The sequence below is a fragment of the Physella acuta genome, unplaced genomic scaffold (genome assembly GCF_028476545.2).
Source record: "Physella acuta isolate Inbredline_101_S28 unplaced genomic scaffold, ASM2847654v3 ptg000592l, whole genome shotgun sequence".
NCBI classification, from domain to species: Eukaryota; Metazoa; Mollusca; class Gastropoda; family Physidae; genus Physella; species Physella acuta.
This window is the reverse complement of record NW_026732111.1, coordinates 47,476-57,999: the sequence shown is the minus strand read 5'-3', so window position 1 is coordinate 57,999 and position 10,524 is coordinate 47,476. Positions and strand designations below refer to the sequence as shown.

At 33.0% G+C, this 10,524-nt stretch overlaps 1 protein-coding gene and 1 long non-coding RNA gene across 2 annotated transcripts in view; one reads left to right on the top strand and one right to left on the bottom strand.

Moving 5' to 3' along the window:
• Window positions 1-2,556, bottom strand: part of LOC131947307 (chromosome partition protein Smc-like) — a 66,253-nt gene extending 63,697 nt beyond the window's left edge. Inside the window, exons 1-3 of the mRNA XM_059308497.1 lie at window positions 2,523-2,556; window positions 1,935-2,093; window positions 1,681-1,807 (exon numbers count right to left, since the gene is read on the bottom strand). Coding sequence (XP_059164480.1) covers window positions 1,681-1,807; window positions 1,935-2,033 — 226 coding nt within the window. The 5' untranslated portion in view covers window positions 2,034-2,093; window positions 2,523-2,556. The remainder of the gene's footprint in view (window positions 1-1,680; window positions 1,808-1,934; window positions 2,094-2,522) is intronic.
• Window positions 2,557-2,567: 11 nt separating this feature from the next.
• LOC131947323 (uncharacterized) lies at window positions 2,568-6,335 on the top strand. Its single transcript, XR_009387859.1, has 6 exons — window positions 2,568-2,736; window positions 2,976-3,076; window positions 3,658-3,765; window positions 4,229-4,345; window positions 5,615-5,714; window positions 5,959-6,335. It is a non-coding gene; the product is annotated as an uncharacterized LOC131947323 (long non-coding RNA).
• Window positions 6,336-10,524: the final 4,189 nt, after the last annotated feature.

Sequence of the window (10,524 nt, the reverse complement as noted above, 5' to 3'; positions counted from 1 at the left end):
CTGCTCAAGTCGACTGACGTCTTGTAGAGAAGATATGGCTGTCTCTATCTGCTCAAGTCGACTGACGTCTTGTAGAGAAGATATGGCTGTCTCTATCTGCTCAAGTCGACTGACGTCTTGTAGAGAAGATATGGCAATCTCTATCTGCTCAAGTCGACTGACGTCTTGTAGAGAAGGTATAGCAATCTCTATCTGCTCAATTCGACTCAATATTTCTATACCAGAATGAAATAAAGTTATTGGCAAATTTGCCCGGAAAAAAATCACAAAATTTCTTGTTTTTCGTCATGATGGGTTTCTTGCACTTTTGGGTACTTTGTCCATTTTTGTATAAAGAATATAATAACTTTAAAGAGAAAAAAATATTTTATGTGTTTAAATTACAATTTTTATGACCCTATTAATTAAAAAATAATCAATTTTTCCCAATCTTACCAGCTCTCTATGAAAAGTTTTATATCCGTCATTATATTGTATTTGACATCATTGGAAAGCTGGATTTCTCATGTATCTAATAAACTTAATTTCCTACATCTCGGAAACACCCAAAGCTTACAATTGGCTTTGCAGTTTACACAGACATGGTACTTTCCTGACCTAGTTTTCGCTACTTTTGGCTGTTTTTCTCAGTTCGCATGTTTTTAACACTAAAAAGCCTACTATTTTTTTTATTTATTAGCCAATGCCAACCATATTTTCAGAAGTTGTTCTTCGTGCAAAAATACAACTTTTGTCACGAGGGAATTGTGATTGCTTTCATAGAAAAAAGTATTTGGTAATTAATATGCACATTTTGAAACTTTTGAATACTAAAAAGAGTACGATATTTTACACCTTGTAAAATTCTTACTAGTAATTATTTCAAAAAGTTGTCGTCAATAAAGTTTTAATATATACTGAAATATAAGCAGTTCAAATTTGATTGCTATAGGTGCATAAATAAAAAAGCCTTAGTATTTTTAAAAGTACCGAAAAATTCAAAATGGCGGAGGTTTTTAGGGTTTCCATGACAACCAAAATTGTTTTCGACCTTTTTTTTTGCTGTTTAAAACTTACTTTTATATGCCAAATATGATAAAAGTATTCAAAAGGCTTTAGATCCTAAACTTTAAAAAATAGAAAAAAACATAGCATATCCCTTTAATAAATACTCTTTCTTTAAAAATAAAAAAAATTAAAGTACAAACTTTTACATTTTAAGTTTTACTATAATTGTTTTAGTTTAAAAATAATGTATACCCGATATTTGTAGAACATGTTTAGTAACTTGATGTGTTGATTCACTATGGTCGAGTTCTTCTGTTGCTGTAATTTGTGGTGTGGGCTTAGAAAAAGATGGCGTTCCTTTCTCGACATCTACGAGCTCTTGATTCTCGTCTGTTGTTATAAAAACCAAAATATATTTTGTGTTATATTATTAATTTAAGCAATGCTTTTTTTTCATTAACACTTTGCCTCTCTACATGTATGATAACCAAGAGGGTAGGTATAATATTTTTGAGTAGATGGTACAAAAAATATTGTTAATTGTCAATTATTAAAAAAAAATTCTTCGAATATATTTACATTTATCTTACAACAGTGGTTACAATAAAAAATATTTTTATTGTGTCTGACCATGTCATGAAGAAAAAAAATATCAACAAATATTTCATGTAATAAAATTGTTAAAATATTTACCCATTATTTGTGACGTTGCATCTAACAAGGCCATAGTCGCTGATTCAAGTTCCTGGTACAACTCCATGTATGTGACAGACGGCTTGTCATTTTTATCTTCTATCCAAGTCTTACTTTTTTCTACTGCCTGATAAAATATTTGATAATAGTCATAATATGTGTGTCAATTTATCAGCACATCATAGTTGTATTTAGTAAACTGTGCTAGCTTTAAGAAACTTTTTGTTTTTGGTTAGCTGTAAAAAATATCTTACAATTTTCATAGCTTCAAGGGCAGGTTCGATAACTCGTATCTGTTCTTCCAAATACTTCATGTGCTCTGTAACATGTTTGACCTGAATTCTAGATCGCATCTTAGTAAATACAGATCTCACTTTTAAATCTTGCTCTTGTCTTGGTGGATGTCTAATACACTGTCGAGATTGTTCATGTGAAATATGAAGAATTCTTAGTAAAATCTTAGCCAATGTTCTAATTGAAGAGACATAAAGCGAAATGAATAAAGTTGAGTTGTAATTAGAATATATGTCTAGTACCAAGCACATTTTTTTTAATGAGAAATTCTATATTAAATTAAACTACATTCTTTCCTTTTAATAATGCTTTATATCACGAATATGATTTTCTCTTATACACATTTTTGTAAACAGAGTGAAATATAGAAAAACAACAAAAATAATTTTAATTACTACGAGGACCATTATGTCGTTAACGTTTTACGATTTTTTTTTAAAGCTACCTGTGGTTGTCTTTATAGATCTACAGAATTACAAAAAATGTAGTGAAACTTGATGAAACATTCATCAAACACACCGTCAAGAAAAATATGGAAATATAAATACCAAGTCCCGCTTGATGTGTGTTGATGTGCTTGTGTCTTAGTTTTTGTGTGCTGTCGGAATATTGACACAACTGCAGTGGGTTGGTGTCAGTGACCTACATTTTGAGTGTTCGTGTGCTAGTAATGTTTTTATTTGGTTTGTAAGTGACCTACATGTTGTGGTTTAGTGTGTTAGTGACCTACATGTAGGATAGTGTCTAAAGTTTAGTTTTCTGGTAGGTCCGTGACATATAATTTGACATAAAGCTTTGAAGATTTGTATGAATAAAATATTATCTAGCTCAAAGATATGTTTCTTAATTACAAATTACATTTCAATTCGTACTTACAATTTAAATTATACATAAATCTGTGAGTATTATGTTACATTCAATGAAGTAATATCAATGTAACGTTTATTTTCTGATCAAATGTGTTACGTGTAAAACAGCTAATATGGAAATTTCCCGTTAAGTTGTTTCAGTTTCGCTCTGAGTCACAGAGGTCCGGACACACCAAACAAATGATTTACTGTCATTAAACGGACACAACTAAATGTACTGAGGTAAAATTAACGTAGGTAAACAATACATTATTTGTGTCATAATTAGTAGCGGGACTAGAAAAAATGGACCACCCCGAAAAAAATGTATATAGATATGTAAGAAAATACGAAAATACGAGCAAAGAATACTTAATTCGGGCTTGTTCGAGTTTTGAAAAGAAATTAAAAATTAGATGGTTATATATGAGTATATGTGGTCTGTGTGGTAGGTGTATATAATATGTAATTCGTTTCTTTTTTGTAAGTGATTTTTCAGGGTAATCATTGCATTTGTTCTTTGCAGTAAACGTATACTAGTCGATATATTTTTAATTTTATATGTTTTACTATGTGCATTTTGAACATGTGTTCTGACGGTAATATTGTATATCAGATCGTCTTACTCTGGTCTGTAATATTTTGTTTGCATGTATGTCCCATTTTAGTAGCTTTGTGTGTTTACATGTGGTTTTTGTGTTTATATTTGTCTACTTACTAAATGGTTACGCTAGTAAACTGGAGACGTTAATGATATCTTACTGTAAGTATTGCATGTTTTTTGTTTTTTTTTATAATTGTATCCGTATGACACAACTGGTCCTACATGCCACAGTGAACTGCGCACCTGGTTTCTACAAGAGCGGTAAGGTGTGCACCAAGTGTGAAGTGGGGACCTATCAAGACAGAGAACAAGCAACTTTTTGCATCACATGTCCCAGAGGTAAAATCTAAACACAAACATTATTTGATCTCGTTAAATACCGGATGTAATATTTCAGCAAAATTTGTCAAGTATCACGACACATAGAATAAAATTGCTGACCTAGCTATAGAGCAATACGCTGTTTACCTGAATGTCTCGAGTTCGAATCCTCGTTCAATTTAGTAGAACGTCTCTTAGACCACCTAACTGATGGGAACCTAATTCATGTTAGTGAAATTAAAGGTGGCTGAGCATAATGCTGACCACACTGTTCCTTCATATGGTTAGGTCACAGAAATAGGTCAACTCTACTTCTCTTTCACCATTTACCGTCAGGTTCGAAAAGAAAATTTACTTTCTATTTAACATGATCTAATCTTGGAATCGCTCCCTTGTCATCACACTGATCCTATTCTAATAATTAATCCATATCGACCCTTACATTTGTGCTTACAATTAGCTTCTACACTTAATTCTCAAGGAACGACAACTGCGGGTAAGGGAGCTCAGTCAGTTACCCAGTGTGTCACCAACTCCTGCATGTACTACCCTATAGAGCTGGGCTACTGGGACTCGTGTCAATACAATCCAGACTCAGGTAAACATTCTTACACAGTTTCATTACACAGACATGTATCCTCACAGCCAACCAAAAAGTGTTCTTTCCTTTACACATGAGGACGTGTGGTAGGGCTAAGAGCGTATCATCGCCAACTCCAAAAGTCCTGAGTTCAGACTCAAGGGGCAAATTAGGCTCGTTGGCTTGGGATAAGAAAGCTAGACTTTACAATAGAACAGCGACTGTCTAGCAGGTTGCTGTTGGGCAGATGAAAAATATGGAAGCAAATTTATACAGAAATGTAAACCGAAGTTAATGGGCTCAATTACGCAAAAGGAACACTTTACTGTGTTGAGGGAAATCCCCTCACATTGTATAAAGAAGTTTATAAGAAACAAGTGTACATTTTAAGAAACATAATTGCGTATAATAATGATCAATACCCTTGCTTGATGTTTTGAAAGAAGCATAACAATGAGATGTGATTGTGGTTGAAATATTTGTATAATTCGCCACGAAACTCATTGTTTTTAATGTACATAGTAATATGTTAAAACGTAAAGTTTATAAAGCTTAGTGTATGTCCTGCTGGTGCCCAGTGTTTCTTCCAGACTTTTTTCTCCGGGGGGGCACTTGAAATTTTCAGGGGGGGGGGGGGGGGCGGTAGACTTTCTTTGGGGGGGGGGGGGTGGACACTGTTAAAAGTATATATTTTCTATATAAATTATATAAATTTCATTTCGTTCGGGGGGGGGGGGGGCGGTAAAAAAATTTCGGGGGAGATGCCTGGAAGAAACTCTGCTGGTGCCTAACTTTGTTCCCATAGAAGCTACCAGCAACAAGAAAACATGTGATTTATGCTTGTATTGTTTATTTAAAGAGGAAGTATAGTGTTGCTCTAGACTCTAGATGCTACAAATGACATAACAATATCTAATCCATTGTACTCGTGTTTAGTTAAAGAAAATTACGACGTTACTCTAGACTCTAGAAGCTGCAAAAGACATGAATATAGTTAATCTATTCAGAGGCGTAGCGAGGGGGGGGGGGGGGCGGGGAGCTGACCGCACCGGGTGACACCATTTAGGGGGGTGACACCAAGGCAAAAAAAAATAGCAAAATATATAGAGAAAAATTTGAGGGGGGAGGGTTTTAAACCAAAAGTTTGAGGGGGAAGGGTGCAAATCGAAAACTCAACGTTTGTCCCCGGGAAGGGTCGCTACGCCTCTGGGGGATGACACAATTAAGTGTCGCGCAGGGTGACTCCCGACCTCGCTACGCCACTGAATTTATTCTACCTTTGTTTAGTAAAAGAGAAAGACTCCAACATTGGGATGATCGTTGGTCTGACGCTTGGTCTGGTAGCTTTTGGTGCTCTTCTTGTCGTTTGCTTCATCCTCATCAAAAGGTAAATATTAGAATGTATGTGTACTCTAGCGTACCTTAGATAAGTCAGTATGTGTATTCTGCTACATATTTATCGCTGCAATAAATTAGCTACTAGAATACAGTATGTTTGAGGTTGAACATGTATTGGTATATAGAATATATAATTTATAATTGCAAACAAAACCAACAGTCATACAACACCATACAGTTACAAGTACAACAGTTGATCTATTGACAGCAACATATTAATCTATCACTAACAGATACGTCTTTAAAAGTCACAAGCGCCCAACGAGTCCAAAAGTCTACCCGTATGAAGTTTCGGCTAGCCGTGTCCATCTGGAGACCTTGTCCCCACCCCCTGACTATAACTCTCTGATGGCTCAGGGCAGAAAACATATCTAAATCATCAAACTAACATATTATTTTTACCACCATGATTTGTTTCTTATGTATATTTTATCCGCCTAACATTCAAGTGACGAATTAAAACAAGGTTTTTTTCTTGCAATGAACAACTTTAAATTATTGGAACTTTAATTTTTTATTATAATAATATTATATGTATTAGGTTTTATACTAATTTGTAAAATTAAACTTTAGGTATTTGCATTGTTTTACAAGAAAATAAACACAGACATTTACACAATAACAAACATATTATATTCTCTTAAATATGTAACATAAAAAAACAAATACAATTTTTATACGAAAAACACACACTTGTGTTATTATTTTAATATAATAAACTGTATGTTGCTTTATTTTTTGAATCATATGACGAATTATCTTTTTTTTTTGGACTACTTGTCCCAAACAAAAAGCAGTTAGAATAAATAGCATACAAGAATTAATATTGATTACCAATTTCTAGTATATTCTATTTATAACAATGTTATAGAAATTGAAAGTATTTCCTATTATCTTCTGATGAAAAACCAATATTTCCAGCCGAGGCGAATAGAAGTTTTCTGGTTAGGGACGGCAAGTCGAGAAAAAGGAGCAATACATACATATATATATATATATATATATATATATATATATATATATATATATATATATATATATATATATATATATATATATATATGTATAAAACACTTCAAAACTATAGCTAAAACTATACCTCTATGTTATCGATTCCAAAGCTGCTTTTCTGCTACCCCCCCCCACTGGGATATCCGTTTCAAATCGACGGGTGAGAAGGGGAGGTGAGTAATTGATTAGGGGGTAATGTCCTACTGAAAAGGTTGGGCGGGGATGTGTACATAGGGGGGGGGGCGGTAATTGACTTGGGAATTAATAAATGGGGTTAGGGAGCAGGACCATTTTACTGTCTTCGTAGGGCCAGGCAGTTTTGGCATTCCGTAAGCCCAAAATTCAACAGCGGCTGTGACACCTACACCAGATTGTGTAATGTTTATATAGCAATAAAATGGTGATGGTTGCATTAATTTAAGAGTTAAAAAATCTCAACATCTTTTAAATCGATAATGTTTTTTTCACTATTTGCTTTCTGAATTTGTGTAGATCCAAAAGTCTGTAGGCCCTAGACACAGTACCTATTGTGTCAAATGGATAAGACCCTGTGGGAGTGGAACATTACCAGGAGTAATTAACAAGTTGTTATGTTCAAGCTTCCTACACGTTATATCCTTATCCCTTTCCGCTTTTAGCACGTCGACAGAAAATTGACCTCATCCCTTTCAATAATATGATGCTTTAAGGATTAGGATTAGCATTAAGATTATATTCAGGTTCAGGTTCAGGGTTAGGTTTGGGTTAAGTTAAACATGCACACACACACACACACATATATATATATATATATATATATATATATATATATATATATATATATATATATATATATATATATATATATATATATATACATATACATAATCATACATATATATATATACGTATAAACAGAACTGTTTGAATATCTATAATGTACAAACATGTGTGGCCTATTGTGTTTGTTAGAGTAGTTGCTAATTTACAAATACAATGTTACTCAATAGAAAGACAATACAGGTAGTTGTTTGTTTTTACATTGAATTACAATAAGATTTAATTGCAGTATATTTCAATTTATTTACAATTGCATAACATGGATCATTATTTAAATATATCAGATACATATTGATGTCCAGTGAACTTAATTAAACATTTGTCTTTTATATAGTTCATTGAGTTTGTTTGAAAAATACGGAATTTAATTTAATTTTTATTTAGCAAAACAATGTTATATGTTTAACACACCCAACGTTACACTCAGTGCTCATATACAAAAAAATAAAATATATGAGAATTATCTTATATGTTTTATGTAGTCAAGTAGAACATATTAATTGGTGATCACATTGCATTAGATGGAACAGTGTAATGACGACTAAACAAATAACACACAAACTATTCAAGTTTTTCTAGACATGTAGTCTACACACATAGTAGGTTGTTAGCGTGTGTTTAACATAGTGGTTACATATTTTAGTGTTTTAAAAATGTATTGCCCATCCTGTTTTGTGTTGTACTTCTATAAACTAACGATAGTGAAACTACTGAACCAGGATAACTCTGCGTCTTCATGTGCTCCGATTACTTCAAAGTAAAGTTCTTCCCCCTCCTTCACGTCAACAACCACTGACCCAGCAGCGTTAATATCAGCAGAGCTTACTCGTATAGTAAACGAACACGGCCTCTCTCCAATCCGCACACCAACTACAATAATTTTATCTTTACTTTTATATAGAGTTAAACTGACAAGATATAAACCATCATGTGGTGATACAAATGTTCCTGTTGTTTGATCAAAATGTTGACAGTTATATTCACGTATATCACCAAAGGTTGAAATGTTTGATCTAGCACTGACACGTGTAGATTCGTTGATTTCCAAATAACAAACATATCTTTTATTTACACGTGACTCTGTTGATTAGAAAACATATGTATGATTTACATGTTCCATAATTTGTGAATGTTTGTGACATTAACCCTTCATTGTATGAATTGATTTTGTGAAAGCTGTTTGAGAAAAAAAATTGTACACGGTGGGCTGTAGTGTGTAGAGAGCATAAATTATAAAATAATCAGGGAAGTGAATTATGTTATCAAATAATGTTTATTTTGCAAAATAACAGTATGTTGCAATTTCGATACAGTAGGCCTACGCAACGGTAAGTAAAAAATATGTTCAAATAAAAAAAAATTAATCATTTATAGATCCCAAATCTGGAGAATCAGAGATTCATTACAAGATAGCAATTGATTTGTTTGCACTTTATTGCTATTACCAGGTATGTCACATTTCTTAGTAATCATGCATCTTTTTATTGTGTTAGTCAATAAGCAGCCTAAGTTTGCTCAGCAGGACCTCTGTCTAGTATAATTTAAAATTGTTATTGTTTTAAATGCAAAGTAGTTTTGAATGATTCAAACTAGTTGATAGGAAAGAAATTAGAATATATCTACAATGCTGATATTTGGCCATTATTCAAACTTTTTCCTGTACAATGAAACCAGAGACATGACTGTTAGAAGCCAATGAATAATTTATATCTTTTATATCAAAGACTTCAAGCTTTATCTGGATTCCGCTGTGCAGTATAGATCTAGAAAGTCTGTTCAACCATTATACTAAAATAGTCTTTACCCGTGGTGTGAAATAAAATAATCTTGAACAGCCAAAAGACCTTGCACTAAAAACTAAGTTGGTCAATTCCTATTCCTCACAAATAATAGAAAACATTCATGTGTTTTAGTTAACCACTTGCTGGACTAGCATTTGTTTACATCTTACGAATGTATATCTTATAAATGCAGGCTTAAAGCTTATGAATGTATATCAGAATAAAGTCTATTGCTTTACTTGCTCTGAACCAATCCCTTTATTCTCTCTACATCACTTTCGAAGTATTCAATTTCAGTTACAGTAACACATTCAATATTAGGTAAATTAATAGATGAATCATTAGACATTAGTAACCTAAGAAATATGTAGTCTCTATTTCAGACTTAAATTTTTTGTTAGAATTTTTACTCATCCAGTAAAAAAAAATGTATCTACTAAAATAAACTATACATCTATATTATTTCTAGATTTATTTACTTTATCTTCATACACGCAAAAGTTAAATTATAATTAAAATAAAAATAATGTATCACTGCTTCTTTTTATATACTAAAGGATTATTATTTTATTTGCAAGTATAAGTAACATGTGTAAGAATGTCAATCAAACATTATGTAACCCTCACTCAGTGGGGATGCTTTTACCCACTGAGGTGTTGTGGTTTAAGACGGGCTGACCCTGAGATTAAGTACACACTGACACCGACAGTTGTTGTCAAGTACTCGTTTATTTATAGCATCGAGCCATGACGGCGATGCAACACAGTAGTACAAAACGAACTAGCCAAGCTAAACCAAAAGATCCAAAACCAAAACCAAAAGACCAAAAGTCCAAAAAAGACTGTAGCCCTAAAACAAATGTAAATAAAAAAAAGTTACATTCCTGACAACACGGGTAACCATAAAATATGTTTTGGCCAGTACACAGTACTGCCAACAAGTACCAATACGTAGTACTTCAAATAAATACTTATATTAATACTCACCCTAACTAGTGTGCACATGCAACACTAGCAGGAATACATAAGTATTTTAACAAACATAATTTATATAACTACCTTCATTAGGTCTACATTTGGTCACCGTGTTCACAGACAGCAGGCTTGCGTGTGCGACACGACTAGGCATGAAACTACCCACAATCCCATGTCACATGACAAGAAACACAGGTAATTTCGCTCACAAAA